The 19,984-nt window shown below is 42.1% G+C and overlaps 1 protein-coding gene across 1 annotated transcript in view; it reads right to left on the bottom strand.

The window, feature by feature from the left end:
• The window catches only part of kcnk10a (potassium channel, subfamily K, member 10a), a 74,782-nt gene extending 55,102 nt beyond the window's left edge, over nucleotides 1–19,680 (bottom strand). The window contains exons 1-2 of the mRNA XM_023423772.1: nucleotides 19,225–19,680; nucleotides 13,004–13,389 (exon numbers count right to left, since the gene is read on the bottom strand). Coding sequence (XP_023279540.1) covers nucleotides 13,004–13,389; nucleotides 19,225–19,279 — 441 coding nt within the window. The 5' untranslated portion in view covers nucleotides 19,280–19,680. The remainder of the gene's footprint in view (nucleotides 1–13,003; nucleotides 13,390–19,224) is intronic.
• Between the last annotated feature and the right edge of the window lie 304 nt (nucleotides 19,681–19,984).

Here is a 19,984-nt window from a genome sequence, read left to right as displayed (position 1 = left end):
AGGAAAGGGACCTGTGGAAGTCACGATAATATTTGGAGGACCAAGAAAACCGCAAATCTGCTTCCCTTGAATGTTGACAAAGGGAGGGCCTAGACCTCCATGACCATCTTCTTGGTCTTGGAGGTGTTCAGAAGGAGGCAGTTCTTGTCGCTCCATTCTCTGAAGGCCATCATCAGATCCCTGTAATCCTATTCCTGCCCGTTCCTGATACGTGCCACAATAGCTGTGTCATCTAATTATTTCTGGATGTGGCAGGACTCAGAGTTATATTTAAAGTCTGCCGTATACAGGGTGAACAGGAACGGAGCCAGAACAGTCCCCTGTGGAGCCCCAGTGCTGCTCATCACTGTCCCTGAGACACAGTTACCAGACGTACTGTGGCCGTCTTGTCAGATAATCCACAATCCAGGACATGAAGCAGGGATCCACCCCCATCCCTTCCAGCTTGTCTTTAAGAATGGGTGGTTGGATGGTGTTAAATGCACTTGAGAAATCAAAGAACATAATCCTCATGCAACTACCTGGTTCATCCATGTAATAATGGGCCCGGTGGAGCATGTAAAGGATGGCATCATCTACTAATATAATATACTAATATATACAAATATATTGCAAAAAACTACGAGCTATACGGACTTGCTGCAACTTGTTGCCAGCGCATCATTAGCATATATCTCATAATTTAAAACAATGAACATCTGGTCTCTCAGTCAAGGTTTAGTTCCAATTCTGGACTGACACTGTCCATTGATAAATTACTGAATTCCAAATGTGGATTAGCTGAGCATATTGGACAATATGGACGCACATCTTTCAGTAAATAATATTATAAAATAACCATCATGTGTTCAGCCAGAAAGCAATAAAGAATTGGACTGATAAGCAGAATCGATAATGGCATTGGTATCAATAAAATCTTATCGATTCCCATCCCTAGGACTGCTTTGCCATGCTGTGCATGTCAGAGAGCCCAGGGGCAAACTAGTAGGTAAGTATGCTCGGGACTGTTTCCAGCTGACCTTTGTCTCTGGTGGCTCCTTGTCTCTCACAGCTGGTTTGGGTCAGCTAACCTCAGTGATACAGATCATGCTCTTCCCTGGGTTGAATTTAACTGCCCACTCTCTGGAGTGCTGCAGCAGAGCATGGAGGTTTTTTTCATGCTCTTCTTAACTTGCTGTAGATAAGGACATTGTTGACTATCGTGATGACTACCTGCAGACCTTCATATGTCTCATTGACTTTCTGTTGAAACTCATCTTGGACAGATGTCAATCCAAAAGATAGGTAGAGAAATCAATCCTGCCTTGACACAGTGTTGAGTGAAATCAACTCCTCTGTGATCTGGAACAGATTGAGAGGGCTAAAGAGATATTCATCTGGCTCTGGATCCTTGACTGTGGCTGAGGCTTACACCTGGGAGATACTGCCTGCATTGCATGTGTTGAAACGAAGACCAAGATCTGAAGCCATCAAACACACATGAAGCAGGTGTGTGTTCCAGGGATAAACCTGGAGCAGCTGCTGGCACTTCTCCAAGCTGTGTTATCCGCTGTTCTGTCTCTCATGTCAACATGAAATCTCTTTCATGTAGGTAGAAGAACCACAGCTCAGGCTCCACCAGTGTGGGATACTGAAGACCTTCAATTATAGTTAAATAACAATAAAATAATAATAATGACAATATAAGCTGATTTGTTTATATTTTTACAGTTCCTCACTGTTCACACCTAGGGACCAGGTGTGGCCAGCCAGTTTGGGTCAGCATGTGACATGTGAACCGCTAGGGTGTCACCTAACAAAACCAGATCTGTTGTCCCTCTTCTCGCTCTCTTCTCTTTTTGGCTTGCTCTGGAGAGCAGCTGCTGCTCTCTCCTCTCGGCTCCTCAAAGGGCAACAAGGCCCCAGCACAGGTCAGCCCTGCTACCTGACAAACCAGCTCTCTTGTCGGCCTGCTCACAACAGCCTGCAAACACTCTTCTCCTCAACAATAGCGACCTGCTTCGGATTAACTGAGAGTGAACCAAGTTCTCTTCAGAATCAGCAGCTACGACAAAAGGCCAGCTGATTTTCCAAGCAACAGCGTGGAACAGCTAATTCTGTGAGGAGAACAAAGGAGATAACAGCAAAGCAACACAGCCAGACAGGACTTTACTCCACCAGGGAGCCTCCCAACTCCCTGGACTTTACAACAACACTGGAAAGGACCTCTTTGTTTGTTCCAAGGACTGGGTAACGTTAACTGACTGGGCCTAAGTTTCCCAGCATAGCATAGCACAGCACAGTAGTAGAAGTCTTAACTTTGTTAATGTACTTGTTGATTGATGTTTTGTTGTTGTAATGTTGGCTTAGGTTGTGGTCAGTCATACAGTTAATCGGGTACTCGTATGTTCACACACATAGTAGTACGTCTCAGTTCTAGAACCTGCATGAAGCTAACCACCTCCCTCTAACCTGATACCTTTAGATTACATGAGTTAGGCTAGCAAAGAAACTCATACCTTCCCTCCCACACACACCAGGTGGTCTCAGTGGCCATTTTGAGTAGTTTCTTTGTTTACCGCCATCTTATGTAGTTTTCTTTGTCCAGGTCATGTGGTCACAGTGACCACTTTGAATCGACCATCTTGCCTTTGTCTGTGTCCCCAAAGACACATACACCTACACACACACATACACACACGTGTATATATTAGATTACACATTGTGTTTTTACTCCATTGTAAATAAATGTCTTTAAGTATAACTACTGGTGTGTTTAATGTTGCACAAGCGTGAATATTGCCAACCTCTACTTTGTAGAATTCCAATCCTTCAACTTTAACGTACTGTTGATATGGTAATTTGGTTATAGTTAGTAAGCTGATTGTTAATCAGAGTCCCAAATTAATGGTTATAAATTGAGACTAAAACTATATTGGCTATTTTGCCTATTAGTTTAGGCTGGTGCCCCGAGGACTTTAAATTAATTCTAAGGTTATTATTTAATATTAATATTTTTAATATTAATATTTTCTTAATTTATGATAGCAAATAAATTGATAAACAACCAAAATCCAACATATTTGCTCATGAGGTAGAGCTTAGACCCAACAGGCCGTTCAACATGTTGTCCAGAAAGCATGTACTGGAATGCACTGCCCCAGCAACTGGTTCACATCCATCCAAAAGACACATCCATGTCCCTATCATTCCCAGACACAGGAATTTCCGGTGTTTCTCTTTCAGATGGCTCCAGGTTCAGACAACCTCATACCTTTCTGTTTTTCTCTGGACTAGGGCTGGGACGATTATCCGACCTAATCGACGTTGTCGATTATAAAAATTATTCGACGTGGAATTTTAGTGTCGACGCGTTGTGTAAAACCACACAGGGTAAATGTTCATAGAACAAAGCCGGAACTTTCTAATGGGACCATTTATATCCATCGTCTTTGGTTTACCCGGATACAAGCGCAGCGCACGGACTGGGACAACGCGGTGACGTAATTGAAGTCATTGACTACGTGAATGATTTGCGTCTGTGTAATCTATTTGAACAACACGGCGGCGTCTACCAGCAGTACGACGGAGCGTGTGGAGCAACACGCGGCAAAAAAGGCTCACACACGGTCCTCCAAAGTTTGGGAATACTTTAATCTTGACACCAACAGTGCGGTAGTCTGCAGACTCTGCAAAGTGCATCTGGCATATCACTCTAGCACGTGAGTCATGCACGAGCACATAAAGAGGAAACACCGTGGTGCAGCGAGTCAAGATGTTGGACGGGGCAAATTGTTATATTAAATGACTAACTGGAAAATAATTGCAATAAAATAACTGTTAGGTTAATAAAAAAAATAATCGTTAGATTAGTTGAATAATTGAAAAAATAATCGCTAGATTAATCGTTTAAAAAATAATCGTTTGGGACAGCCCTACTCTGGACCCATGCACATTCTCCAAATCCATGGAGTTGTCCTGGAGCCATCACATAGGCAGGACATCAAAGTTTCATCATGAGACATTCAGTTGTCTCCACCTCAACCCTAGGGCAAAGAACTGACTATCAACTGCCTCGATCAATGCAGTCGTACCTGTCACATAGTGGAAACCCACTCTGCTTGACTGCTGGAGACGACCATGTGAACCTGTACTCTGTCAAAGCCATAGAGTATCTTTCAGACAAGCAGAATGGAGCTGTGGACTGGGTGTGGCAGGGAGGTCGATGGCAGAGTTGAATCCCACACTGGCTAAGATGTGAGACAAGTTAGGGAGAGCAGAGGTGGATGTTTTCATGTCACACAAAAATTCACAGTTCTCCATGAGTGCACAGGAAAACCCTCCACCACTGGGGATGGATGCATTCTTTCATCACCCATGTCCCAAGACTCTCTTCTACTCCTCTCCCATCCCATCCCATCCAATTATTCTGGGGCTCACATCATGGTTCAATGCATCAATGCTGTTGGGCGAGCCTTGATGGAAGCTTCTGTGGAACAGAGAGCATTCATGTCACAGCATATAACAATCGTCCCTCTGCCACCCCAACAGCCTGTTGGAGGTGTGTCATTTGTGTGGTGGCTGGTTAGCTCAGCCGGTTTAGTATGGTGCTGCCATCACACAGGTAGCAACACCACCATATTTTCACAGGTAAAGCTTCCAAGCTTTCCATCAGCATCTTTTTACCTTTCTCAGGAAGAGCCATGTTTTTGATTGAAATGTTTTTTTTGTACTAGGGAGGGCAAAGGCTGTACAGTACTGCTGATGGGTTGTGCACCACTTACAAAGTTTGTGAACTGGGATACTCAGTGCTTTTGGACCAGTGTGGTATTGACCACATTCAAAAGGATTTTGGAAAAGAATCTGACTGCACTTTCACTAGAGTTTTTTTAAGCTAACTTGCATGGAGGATAAATCCTCCAAACAAACAGGATTTAAAAGGTTTGAATTAGATATCATGAAAGAAAAATATAAATATAAATAAATATATGTAATATATATACAATTAAATAGAAATAAGGAACTAAGCAGGGGATCAGAATAAATCATATTCAGACATATATAATAATGTAATGTAATAGGAGCTTTTGACATTTCTATAAAATTGTTAAGTAGAGAAAATTTATTTTTAGTTTTACACAATGAGAGGGGATTTAGTGAAACAACATTTATGTATAGTCTATAGTATTTAGTTATGATGATGATATTGTTAACTATAAATTCAATATGCTTGTTCTTCATGATGACGCTTAACTGGATTTAAAGAGGATAAATCTATATTTATAATTTGGGCTTCAGTCGATCAGACAAGGATTTCCATACATTTTGGATCGTGTCACAAACATAATACAGCTTTTCTGTTGTTTTTACAATGGTGCATCACTTTAAATGTTGCTGCAGCAAGGAAGTGTGGGACCGCATTTCTCCTTTCCTTTGGTAAAGGAAGGTCCAGTATTTCCTATACTAAAGGAGATAAGATAGGAAGCATTGAAGCTCCTTTCCTCATCATTTAGAGAAATGGACCAGCTCTTATCATGGCTGCCACTCACATACTTCAGCTCATTTCATTCAGTAAAGAACCTTCCAAGAAAAATAGACTTTTCAACCACAGCCTCAGACTTCTTCCAGGTCTTCTTAGACAAGTTTGCATTTCTGGAAACCAACAAGCATTGGCGGATGTAGGGTAATTTGGGTCAATTTATAAGGATACATAGTGTCAGGTTAGCCAATGAAAGCTCTACCAGCCAATTACCAGACAACTGCCATCTCTCTAGCCATACTAATTGGCAGGGAATGGTTAAAGAAATTATGTTACACAAATTATGATAAAATGTATGAAGTGTAATGAAGGTTTTTACAACAAGGAGATGTACCTCTACTGAGGGTTGTGAATATTTGTATTAACTCTCATCACTATTTATAGGATTCATCATGTTGAGACTACAAAGGAATAAAAAACCATTAGGAGGGCAGTATGATGCACCCAGGAGGATCCTGTGACAGCGTTGTAGTCCATTGTCAGGTGTTGGCTTTTCAGAGCACTTAAGACATGGTGAGACAACATATAACTAGTTTGTTTCAAGCATAGTGAAAGCATTTCATGTCCTCTAGTTAATCTGTGACTTGGACCTAAGTGGTCTTGATTTTCAAAATATTTCTGCTGTTGTTGCCACCATCCCTGGACTAAATGATAAATTATTAATTACTTGGCAGAAACTTTCAGGACCTAAAGACTTGATTTAACCTTTCAGCTAAAATATGTGCAGTTATCAATGCATATATCAGTTTTGGGGTTAGAAGGTGTATGGCATCACCGCGGACAGAGAGTGCATTTACTAAGCTTAAGATAAGAGTCAGGTTTAAATGCACGGGTGCTTAGAGGATGCTGTTGTGCAGAAAAAAACACAATACTGTACTGCAGCAGTCACACAACAGTAAACACATGAGATTTCTGTGTTTTAAATTAAGGCCCTTAAAAATGCTAAACTGCTTGTTTTAACGTTGTTTTACTGCATGTGATGTGGCAGCATAGCAGCTTTCAGCAGCTGCACTCAGCCTGTCTCCCTGCAGCTCAATCTACAACTCATCTTTTCCACAGAGGGAATTGATCTGATACCTGATAGCTCTCTGGGTTTTGCCCATTTCCCTACTTTGCCTAAACAAGATTAATGAACACCTCAAAGCTTGCTTTTAGAACTAAGTCATGCAATTACAGCACTCCCATCCAATTGTGGCATATGTGAGAACTGTTATTTACAGAGGTTGGCAGGTCTACAATGCAGCTCTGGGTTTTTGTGTTTCTCTTGTGTGCCACTTAATGTGTCAGTGAAATGGAACTGATACTAATCCACAGCAGCTCTCCAGGCTCTGCTGCAGCAGCTGTACATTGTTCTTAGCATTACACTACCATTAGCATACAGGGTTTCACTGTTGTCCATGCGAAATCACTGGGTGTTACTACGCTGCTTTACGAGTGGCTGTGAGCATTTGGCCATGAAAAGCCCTGGTGTTGGCTGCTACTGCACAAGTCAGATTAAGATCTGTTTCTGAGATCTGGCTTCATGTTCTCTTGCATTAATCATCAAGGTCTGCCAACTGGTAGTTAATAGAAACCTTGTTTCCAAACCATTTTCTCAAATGGAGTGTGAGAGGTTTGGCAACTAACAGCCAACCTAACGACTGTGGAGTACTTCAGCTTCCTGGGCACCATCGTCACACAGGACCTAAAGTAGAAGCTGAACATCAGCTCCATCATCAAGAAAGCCCAGCAGAGGATGTACTTCTTGTGGCAGAAGAAGTTAAACCTGCAAAAGACAGTGATGGTGCACTTCTACACTGCCTTCCTCACCTCCATCACCCCCTGGTGCACAACTGCCCCTGCCAAGGACGGGAGCAGACTGCAGCGTATCATTCACTCTGCTGAGAAGGTGATTGGCTGCAATCCGCCATCCCTCCAGGACCTGTACACCACAAGGACCTGTACATCACCAAGACCTATTCACCTCTAGGACCTGTACACCTCCAGGACCTGTACATCTCCAGGACCCTGAGGCGATGGGCAAAAATACCATAATCAACTTTCATCATGTTACAATTCTAGTGGTCTGAGTAAAAACCAGATGCCTGTACCACCTCTTGGATCTGTTTGCAGATGTAGAAAATCTAGCCTGTGATGGGAGCTAATCACAGAGCTTTTCAGAGAGAGAGAGTTACTATTGGCTGTTCTAAAGATACAGATGTTTGTGCACGTCCCTTCAGATGGATACATGTAAGTATCCGTGTGGCAGTATCAGTGAAGTGTTTCAGAGATGGAGAGGACCTGCTGTTCTTGTGTTGGTAGATTTCCCATGAACTCAGTTTATGAGTGGCTGTATTAATGTTGTTGACAGTTTAGCCTTCTGCTAACAGCAGCCAAAGGCTCATGGCTGTGTTGCTCGTGTTGTTTATAAATTGTATGCCTATGATTTGAGAGCTTCAGGAGGGCGGCTGTACTTTCAACCAACAGTCTTTGTATTGTGCAGAACTACATTTCACAGTTATTGGTAGGTGGATTAGTTACAGTCAAAGATTCAGTCTCTTTAGTATTTTTTTCCTGTGTTGAGCTGTGGTGGAAAGACAGTAACACCGATATCCACCTGATTGATCCAACTCTGTCCCATATTAACCACATGTCATCAGTGAAGTACATCTTTACCATCACTTAAATTGAAACTGTGTGAACAGTGTTTCCCCTACAATTTTTTTCAGCAGCTATGCTGTTGTGCCAGTGTCCACGAGGATGTGCCGCACTTAAATAGGCAACATGTAAGCACCATTTTTATTTACTCCATTCTGTATAGGCATTTGTACATCAAAAGCCAAAAGAAACTTCACATTAGATTAAAAGGTGACTCATCTGAAAACTTAACCCTAGTATTATCCTCAAATATTACTAACACATTTTACCCTTGGGGTCAATCTGACCCGAGGGATATTTGCCTCCAGAAAATTATTTACAGAAAATTGTTGACCAAGTTTTTGTGTCAGGCACTTTGTTTATTTGTTTAATACATAAATAACCCCTTGATCATGAAACCTATCAGTGAGTTGACCCTTCCTCTAGCGCCACCATCAGGCAAAACTTTTAAATTAGAATTAATTTATCTTGAAAAGTTTTCATACAAATCTTCTCAAATTTACTGACAACATTAATGACCACAAGACTATGAACCCTGTTGGTGACCTTCCCTGTAGCGCCACCATCAGGTCAAACTTTCAGTTTTAGAGTTAGTGTATCTTGAAAATCTTTCATCCAAATCTTTTCTAATTTGGGGTGCACATTCATGACTCACAGAATGAACCATATTGATTGATGTTGGTAAGCCACCCTTTCCTCTCATAAACATATTTATTTACTTATTTTTATCTCCTTTTCTTGTAACATATTTGTGGTTAGTCACTATGAAGTCATACTCACCCCTCCTCTTTTGTTATCTGGGCTTGGGACTGGCAGTGGCAGAGTTAGAGTTTTTTTTTTGTTTATATTTTTTTTTGGTGTTTTTTTGTTTTGTTTTGTTTTGTTTTGTTTTTTTTATTTGTAAACTCCTGCCAAAATGAGCAAGCCAATGTGGGCTTCCAAGTCAACTACATCCAAGTCTTTCCAACTGTCCCCATACACACGCTTCCCCTCTAAATTTGTCATCCCAAGTACAATATTTTCAATCGATGGTGTTATGAAGAGCTCTAATGATGACTTGATGTCTTCAACATGGCTGATTGCATATCTGGTGGGGCCTGGAACCATTTTGATAATATTAGTAGCGCTAAGTCTATCCTGCTGTCTAAGTGGGGAAAGGGACCATATTATCTTTCAATTTTTGGAAGGGATCGTGTCTGCTGGTGGTTGAGAGACAACAGGAGGGTCAACACTCTTATTCTCATCAGATGAGAATGCCTCAAAATCAGGGTCCTCCTGATTTTCTGTCACTTTTCTGTTACAATCTTCTGTATCAGACACATTCTCCTCTATGTCACTTTCACTGTCAAAGAGCTGTTCCAAAATATCATTGACAGTAAACCTTTTCCCAGAGGACATTTTCAAATGAGAGAGCGTGCAGATTGCAGTATACACAGAGCACAATGAGGAATGATTTGGATAGAGGGCTGCCGTGCAAGCTTTTATATGTTTGCTCCTTCCCTTTTGCATGAACTACCAATGTTCTTGCGGGAATACCCCGCCCTCCACAGCGCGGGAAAGTTCAGTTCTACTTCAGCAGGTGTGAGTAGAGTAGGTCACACATACACACACAGACACACACACACCTTCATGCCCATGGTGCGGGAAAGTGTGTGTGTGTGTGTCCCATTATGTATCAACTCAAAAGTAATGACAAGCAGCTAATTAATGTGACTTCCTATGAATATAGCTAACGTTACATAGCAGCCCAAAAACATACTTTTAACGCTAGCCTTTCTTGGGGAGATGTTTGCTTCCCTTCACTTTTCCAGCAGTTGGGTAAACAACATACAACTTTTCTTGGTCTTGAGAAGCTGCAGCATCCGTTAACTGACATACTGCAGCCCATACTGTACATTTACTGCGATATTGACAACTTACTGCTAACCTTTTCTTCTGCTCTGCTCGCATTCATCACTTCACTGTCACGTTTCTGCCCCTTACTTGTGACACACTGCCCTATTTCCTAAAGGAGCTATGCTACTCTAAGGGTTTCAACAATTCCAAGATAACGTTGGGTGTTGCCGTGCTCACACAGTGTGTGAGTGAAAATCTTTAGTAGCATGTTGATATTAATGATTGTGTGAAATTTTAGTGGCGGTGCTCAAAATCTAGAAGTAGCGAGAGGCTGCTGAGTGAATATAGGGGAAACACTAGAAAAGAAAGAATGATTACAGCAATAAAAACTGCTGCAATATCCATACAGAATGGCCACCTCACTGAAAAATGTAGACCTTTCCTTTACAACAGACCTGACCACAGTAAAGGACAGGTTGAGACAGTGGGATACATATTTGCCTGTAAAAAGTTGATAGATTGCTGTGGTGGTCTCTTTTTTATGCTTCTAAAAGACAAGGCTTTTAAAACAGCAAGTGTTATGTCCAAAAAATATTTGGCAATAATTTCAATATTTCTTTTTCAAAATAAGAGCCCTATCAATATAAACGGACAATCGAATTGAAACGCGACAGTACATGTAATCTGCTTGCTTCATCCCACCATTCTGGGTGTTGTATGAAACTATAAAAGCTAACTTTTTCCAGTGATAGCAAGCAAAGCATAACCAGCTCATGTCAGCCCCAAAGCAAACACGTGGCCAAACTTCTTATTTTACAGTCCACATCTCAAATTTTGGGTTTATGACTAAATATTCCATCAAATACCAAAGCGGTTCTAATCAAAAGTAATGAATATTGTTTCCTTACCCTTTCAAGGCCATTCTGAATCTATCCATACCATTCTCCAGTCCAGTTGGCCGAGATGGGGACCTGAATAGCAGAGACTGTGCCCCAAGCCATCGTTTGGTGATCATTTTCTACATCTCGCAATGTTTCAAATGGTATGTCACACTCCTATGAGACTTGCTTCCTCGCGATACCACATCCAAACATAAGTACAACAGACTTTCATCCCAGATTGGGATTTTACACCAATTCAACTTTTACTGTATTTTGAACTTTGTATATAGTATGTTTTATGTTTATTTTTCACTTTATAGCAATTTAGATTCCCTGGAAGAGATTCAGAGGCAAAGTGGAGACAAAATTATACAATTTGGGTTTTCTTTTTTTTTACACACAATGGTAGTGCACAATGGTAGAATCTGATGATGCACAGGGTAAATGTAATGGCTAGGTGTTGCACTGTGTGCACATAGTACTCCTGTAGTGGAAATCATTTTTATTTTCTAGACAGATTTCCTTTCAAGAGGGCACACTTTAGGTACTTTGGCTATCCAAGTGTCCATATGGAGAGTCCGCCTGGCCCCATACCTACTATAACCTTTGTAGAATTTGTGTACTTTGTGGTATTTCCACCTACATTGGTACAGTTGTAGTCATGAAGTTGCTAATTGAGATAAGTGGCATCCTATTGCATGGGATAATTGTTATCATGGTCTTGTCTAATTTAAAATAAATTTTAGGTGAAGAAAAAAATCAAAAATTAATTTTTCCTTTGGTTTATCAAAATTTACTCTCCTACAGTAACAGTCACAATGTTACTGACACATGGAATAAATTCTTTGAGGTCTTACCTATCCATAGTGACCAAGTTTTTGCATATGGACCTGATAGTTGTGGAGCTGATCTTGATCTATTTTGGGTATGTCTGTCTAGGCAAGGCACACCCCCCAGCATCCTTAGGTCTCAAGAGGTTAAAACTGGCCTTAGCTAGTGAGGACCTTAATGATCTATAAATTAGGAAAGATTTGTATCCCTGTCCAATCAGAGGTAACTATGAACACAAGAGTGGCATCACAAGGTACAACGTCCTTCCTTAAGTAAAGCCCCTTTTCCACTGGCCAAAAAACCTTGCTAAGACCTGCTAACATCATGCGTTTGTCGACAATGGAAAAGGCTGTCTACTCTGGAGTAGACATGGGTATATGTCAGCTCCGGCTCCAGCTCTGATCGACTCTGATCAAGACTGATGTAAACACAACACCCAGGTGAACATGGTCATTTCCGCCTCTTTTCCTTCTATGACAATATGATACAGACACTGTAAACACACCTGTCACCTGTCCAGCACGGTGCTGTTAAACCAGAAACACTCCAGCTACACTGCACATGGGGATGAAAGAGTGAGCTGCCGCCCGGAAAGTTTTAAAAACACAAAATCACTGAATTACCCACGTTCAAAGAACCTTATAATTTTGGTTGAAAAGGGGTATGATAATAACAGGGTAACAGTCTGAAGATGAAGGATATGTTGATCTTACCTGATAATACTTCAGGTAATTATTAAAGAATAATAAAGGTCAGATATGACCACCACATTACGTTGTTACAATATTCACTCTAAGCAAGTCATATATTGGAAAATCAAGTCTGCTTTAGTATCTGTGTTTAAGCTAGAACATTTTAAGGAGGGTTAAGCAGGTGGTGCATCTTCCAACAATCACTTATTTTTTCTTTACAGTTAATGTATCATTTATTTTTTTTGGTCAGTAAAAACCATCACGTAACACTTAGTTTTTCTTTATCTCCAAAACCCAGACAGTTCCAGTTAATCAGCTAACCGTCTTCGGCTCAGCAGAGCTTAAGTTAACCTACACAAATCATCTCAGGCAATATTATTTTCAGATTCACACAACTTCAAGGAGTTTCAAGGATGTATGGGATAGGAGTCATTAAAAATGTTCAGTGTGTTTTGTATCGAGTTCCAGGGTTGCAGGCAGAGTGTGGAGTATGTGTGGAGTATGAATGGCATCTGATCAATATGAAGCTCAGGTTTCCGTAGACCTGAGTCCTCACTGGGGACCAGGTGTGAGGAAAGGTTGGAATATCGACCAGCGGCTGCTCTTACCTTGATGATGGCCTCCAGTTCTTCTGGACACACACATGTGTGTTTCTGCAAGAAGGCTGCCTTCTCTGCTGTGATGGTGATCTTCTGGTTGTTTTCAAAGGGCTGTTCCAGCGCCTGGAACACCAGGCCCCCTGCCACCAGGTAAGCAACCACCACCACGAACACCGCCAGCACCGTTTTCAGCTTCATCATGGTGAAGGGAGCCGAGCCATCACCCACTACCTCCATGCTGGCCACCATGCTCGCGGGGCGGGAGGAAACAGAGAGCCGTGGCAGAGCGCAGCCCATCGGGTTCTGCATGGTGGCCACGCTGGCTTGCACCAGGCTGGACTGAAGCATGCCTGGCTGCACCTTCTTCGGGAGGACCAGGTTGGTCTGAACTGCCACTGAATAAAGAACAAATGAAAAACTCTGCTGCAACATCAGCATGATATTGTGCTGTTTCCTGCTGATGTACACTGACATGTAACAGGTGAACAGAAGGGACATCGTTATCTGTTCTGCCACACATTTTATCTCCCCACACACACACACACACACACACACACACACACACACACACAAACACACACACAAACGCACACAGAGAGACCCTACTATTAACAATTGCAGAGAGAACCAAATGGAGCGTCATTATGATGCTGACGACATTCGTTACTTCAAGTCTTTCTATTAAAGGCAAGAAACAGAAGTGATCTGTGGAAGCATCAGTGAAAGTCCTTCACATAGATGTGGAATTGCAGAGCTTTCCACTGTCTAGTTCATACTTCGCCTGCCGTTGCCACAGGTATGTTTTGTGTGCTAGCAGCCTGGAGCCCACATGTCTTAACTAAACTATATGAACATGAGTTAAGAATGTAAGCTTTAGTGACTTGTTTAAATTATGCTATTGTAGTTTGCTACTCTGTGTCTACTTTGTTTCTTTTCTTAAAAATAACAAAAGGTATTGGGTTACTGGGTCCGTAACAATAGTAGTACTGTTACAATCCAGCCCCGTGAACAGTGTATGATGCACATCAGAACACCCTGCATCTTTCATGTAAGCCTGAACATCAGACTTGACTTGCATCACTGCAGACAGAAAACAGAAAAATCACATTCACTTCCCAGATCAGCTTATCCCTCTTCTGTCTGCATGACGTGTGCTGTATGGTACAGGTAGAGGGTGTGCACCCTGATGTGTGGGCTGTATGCTACAGGCAGAGGGTGTTCAACCTGATGTGTGGGCTGTTTGCTAAAGGAAAAGGGTGTGCATCCTGATGTGTGTGCTGTATGCTGACTATGTTTAGACTGTTAGTCAAACAAAAGAAATAGCTTGGAGAACATTGGGCTTCAACTGTTTTCCGACATTTTATAAATCAAATAATTCATCCATTAATCAAGAATGTAACTGATGACATCATTAATGATAAAAATAATCATAGGTTACAGCTCCTGGAGTTTCATTCCTAGAAAACCTTGGGAATCATATTTGGAAAGAAAATCTTAACTTATGTTTACTTACTACCTTTTCCAGAGCTTTCAATAGTGTCTCATAATCTTCATCAGCAGGTGAACTTTTTGTCATTGTCAGTGATCCAGAGGTGGAAACACTGAGACACAACTGAAAGCTCCGGAAAAGCTTGAAAGTGGACCTTGAGTTAATAAATAATAGAAATGCTCCACCTAAAAGTAAAATAAAATAATTCTGTTTCTAATCCCAGAGTTATTAATAAATGCAAATAAAATATTCTTAAACTTTCACATTTAAAATAGCCTTTTCTGTTGTCTCTTATGCTTTTAGTTTTTTGATGCAACAATAATATTCTGGTTTCACTTGACTTTAAGGGCACTTCACTTTGCTGTAAGAATGTCCACCTGACATATCACAACAATAAATAAAACATTTTTAAAAAACTTAAAAGGGGCCTTGTCCTGGCAGCTAAGCCTTAACATGCTTTCAGATTTTTGTGCAGACACAACAGGTGATCCACATGCTCAGGTTTCAGAGCACTTCTCTGAGCTGTAAGTATGTCTCCAGCAGTGGAAAACACCCGCTCTGCAGCTACACTTGTATCTGGGACACAGAAGGTATTTCTAGCTAGCTTAGACAGTAAGAGGGAAGCATCCTGGTGGTCCCTTCACCAACTGAGTGGATTCCCAGTAAGAACCAAAGGCTCTACCTCTTTGTATTTCTTAATTTTATCCAGTGCCGGATCATGTACTGACATAGGTGAGTCCTATCTTTGGTAAGAGAAAATGTCTCTGAATAAATCTGCTAGAGCACAGGTAGAGTCCTTTCTTCTCTTGCAGAGTACGGAAGAGCCTGTTTCAACCTTTTCTTGTTCTGGTACATACTTCTGATTCTTCTGAAATCAGAACATAAAATTCTACTAATAACCATAACATTCATAAATACACAAGATAAGTCACAGTTGTATATCATTACGTTATACTGCACAACCTGTCACAGCCTGCCGTGCTTCTCAGTGTTTTTCCGCTCACCCTGCCTCTGTCTCACTCTCCACTCTGCAACACCTCCTCATCAGCCTCACTGTCCTCACCTGTTGCCCCCAGCTGCACTCCATCTCCAATCAAGCCAGTACATATACATCCCTGGTTCACTTGCTTTTTGCCAGATTGTTCTTTGTACCCATGTGGGACTTTCCAGCGTTCTCCTCCGGACTGTCTTCCTGGTATTGACTCCGCTTGTCCCTGACCATCCTGCCTCGTCTCTGCCCCGGTAAATGCCTGAGCCTTCTGTCCCTGACCATGAGTTCTGCCTGTGCACTGCTGAGAGAATCAATGAGTCATTACCAGCTGTTCACATTTGGTTGTGCTGCAATTGGGTCCTACCACACCCCGTTACACAATCTGCTCCACCAAGGTCAAGTGAAAAGGTAGTTTTGTTTTAAGGGTGAAAACACATTTAGTAAATTAAACATGAAGATGTTTTCTCATTAAGGTTAATTAACCCTCAACTAAGAAATCTGCGCCACCTGTGCTGCCACATTGGTATAGGTGTCCTGTCTTTTGTCTTCTTCCAAGAAGGTCAACGCTTTAAATCATGGATCTTGTGCTGCAGCCATGCACAGAAAGGATCTGTCACTCACGAATCTCTTCCCAAGATCCCCAGATACAGCGTTTTTAATGTCCCTCGTAACTGAGGAGTCTGTTGCTTGGACGTGAGCGCTGTGGGACAACTGGGCATGCAGCTGTGCTATAGAAAACATTAGGGGCTTTTCTCCTGACATTATGAGTGTTGCTTCGGGGCTTTAGCCTCATCTTCAGTAGAGGCGAGGTCCACTTAAGCAATTTCTTGGCATTTCTCTGTACCTCAATGGAGAGTAATGCTGCACAAATTGCAGGCTGCTGCTCTAAGAAGCGCACCAACATATCACAGGTGCGATTCAATCTCGTAGCTACATCTGTCATGAGCTTGTGCTTGAGGAGATTAACCCATTCATACCCGATGCTGCGCAGCGTAACATTGCCCCTCCCGCCGGCTGCTGCGTAGCGCAGCATTGTTGATTCCTCGTCATTTTCATGATATGTTTATACATGCATGGGAGTTACATATGACTGGACTGCTCTCGACATACAGGCATCACATGTAATGGCAACTCTGTTTGCAGAAGAAATTGCTTTGGACTTTTTGCTTCATATCTGCATACAACTGGGAGACTGCAGTTTCTGTAATGAACCGATGAGTGGGGATTGTATAGCGTAGCTCACACTCATTAAGCAGTTGTCTGAAGCTTTCATTATCAACAACACTGTACGAGTGCAAGTCTTTACATACAAAGCATAAAAGTGCATTTGTGATCTTCTGAGCCGGTTGGGATGTTGAGGGAAATTTTGAGTTGAAAAGTTGTCATGTGAAGACAGAGGTTGGTCATGTTGCTTGCAGTATTTTACTTTGTTTCTGCACAGCTTGCACATTGCATGACTCATGTCCAACTCCAGACTTCATGGTGTTTGCAAAATTCCAAAATGGTCCTATATCTTTGCCTTCAGTTTTGCCAGTGGTAGAGTTCTTCACTATTTATCCATGTTTGTTTTGAATTCAGACGTGTGCTGTTTGTCTTTGCTTCCACCTATTGGCTTTATTGTGCACTGCACCATAGGTGATGTTTCTTTTTCAAAACTGCTGTCAGAGTATTTGATGTATCGATACAGTTGCATCTGCATCGATGCATGCATCAGCAAGGATTACGTCACAATGTATTCCCATATATATTTTTGGGCACAGCCCTAGTGTGAATGAGCCAGTCACAATTTCACGGGTGTAGTCTACGTGATACGCAGGTATTATTCCCTATACCGACTAAGAAAGCTCCAAAATTTTCCTATAAAAACTTAAAAATGCCCAAGGATGGGGCGTCGTGTGGTGTAGTGGTCTAAGCAGGCGCTCCATGTGTAGAGGCTACCGTCCTCGCTGCAGCTGGCCCCGGTTCGAGTCCCGCATCGGACGGCCTTTACTGCATGTCATTCCCCCTCTCTGCCTCCCCATTTCCTGTCTCTCTACTCTACTGTCCTGTCCAATAAAGGCATAAAAAGCCCCAAAAAATATACTTAAAAAAAAAAAAATGCCCAAGGATATGTAACAACATAGTTTTGTGACAGGACTGGCACTTCAGCAATTTGTTTCTGTTAAAAAATGGGTCAGGAGATCTGACTAGATTTCAACTAGTGTAAGTTTAAATGTACATCGCGTAGTTAGTCACTGTGATGAAGAAAACAGCAACATCAACTGTGTTCAGACAGAGCAGCAATAAACACTACCAATAACAGAAACTCCTGAGGCTGGAGATGAGACACTACACTGACTGCAACACATCAGCATGTGAACACTCACTCAAGTACTGTAACTGAAAAGACAACTAAAGTAGAGGTAAAATCACTGTGAAAAAATGTTCTCAGATAAAAGTACAAAGTGAGTGAGTTAAAATCTACTCGAAGTAAATATGTTATACTTTAAAAGGGGAGGGGATAAACATGTTATATGGTGATAATATTTGATAAAACTATTAAAGAGTATCTTCAGGCTGCAAGGTGAATCGGTTCCCAGGTGAGAGCAGCACCGAAAGCAATCTATTAATTCCAGTCAGGCACTTTGCAGCCTGTGTATACAACTGATAATTACTAATATACAATCAGTTGTCAGTGTACACGTAACATGTAGCTAAACTAATGTAGTCATAATACATTCTAACATTCCTGCATTAAATCCTCCTTCATGAAGGTTATAATGTTCAGTTTTTATTAGAAATTATTTTAGACAGTTGATTCAACTGTGATCATTTTAGAGGATGTAGTGTGTATTACATTAACACAAAGGCATTTCTGTTATTCTTCAGTGATATAAATGGGGAGGGGGGGTACCCACAGTATACCCACTAAAATGAAGTAGACTATACCAATGCACAATTTTACATTTCATCATCTGTTCATTACATAATGTTATGATCGTGACCACTGTAGCACATTCAGTGGCACTGGGATCTCTAACAAAAACCAGTTGACTGCTTTGATTTATGTAACCAATCAGTGTAATGTGGGCAGAAAGCCCTCCTCACACTCCTCACATGCAGGTGCAACGATGAACGGCACGTGTCAGAAATCATAGAAATACTGGGGTGAGCAAATGAGGCTGTCCCTTCTCTGTCGAAAGCCATGAACATGCACATCACCTGTACAGGCGGTAATGACCGGTAAACATGTCCTGCAGGTGAAGCTGCTGAGGGAGGACGTGACACACATGCAGGATTTGGGGGGCATCTCCCCAGCGGTGGATGAGGTAATGTTTCAGACCCTGTGCACATTTCTCCACTGCATCACACTGAAGCGGCAGACTGACAGCCTCTGTTTACATCCTTCTGTCTATCTGTCTGTCCTCTGAATCATGACCACATCAACACATGTTCCAGTCGTGTTCTGATGCGGCTGCACTAAACATCAGCGTGCAGCAGCTGCTCTTCCCTATTTCTCTGATAAGTCAAATTGTGGTCAGCATTAATGTTTCATTGGGGAGTTGCTGGGAACTGAAGACTAGGTAAAGGCGGTAAAGACTGTTTGTCCTACAGGAACAGTTTCACAGACTGCAGCATTTCATTCAAAACACGCAGTAATCACATGATATCAAAACCAACTTTCGTCACATCCATAGAATCTAATAGGGAAATAGAATCACAGTCTTGAGACTAACTGCAAAAGGATTTGAGACTAATTGACGGTCTAACCTGGTGCAGGGTTTGAGTTCCCTGGTTTTCTTGGATTCTCAGTCGGAAATTTCATCTTGATTCTGTGGCTCTCGCAGCTGCTACCAAGGGAAAGAAATGTGTCTATGGTCTCAGGGTCCTGTCGGTCGATTCCGTCGACTTAAACCAAGAGAGGGTGACGGACGGCGGGGAGTAACAACATATCATCCGCGCCGTGTGCTTCGGTTAGAGCGGCTGAAAGGCTGATAGGATGCAGCTCCTTCTCTCTTCACCCACGGCGTTCAAGAGTGCACACCCACTGCTCGCCGCATCACCGTCTGCATCGTGTAGTGGTCAACATCATGGGTGCGCGCAGCGGGAGACGATGCCCATTGAAGAATCTAACGTTTACATTTTGCTTGATGAATTTTCTATTCTGTGTTTACGTCATGGTGCAGGATCCGCGGCTATACACCGTCAGTGATCAGGATCCACCTCCCTCCGACACAAAGCTGCTTCTGCTGCACTCCACGCCGCGGCGCACCTTCGTGTCGCGCGGCTGCGTACTACAAGACACGACGTCAGTTTACTGAAAGATAACAGGTCGCCTGTAGGAGAGGAGAGAAGGAAGTGAAGCAAAGTGAAGAGACGGAAAGAGGAGGGTAGTAGAAGAAAGAAAAAGAACAGAAGGGAAATTAAATGAAAGCAAAGGCAAAGGAAAGGAAGAGAAAGAAAAGCAGAGGAATGAAAGAAAAGCCGGATAAAGGGTAAGCAGAGAAAGAGGAAGGAAAGGAAAGCAGAG

Source organism: Seriola lalandi, unplaced genomic scaffold, assembly GCF_002814215.2.
Source record: "Seriola lalandi dorsalis isolate HSWRI2012SDOR001 ecotype SW California unplaced genomic scaffold, Sedor1 jcf7180002054693, whole genome shotgun sequence".
NCBI lineage: Eukaryota > Metazoa > Chordata > Actinopteri > Carangiformes > Carangidae > Seriola > Seriola lalandi.
This window is presented reverse-complemented; position numbering and strand designations above follow the sequence as displayed.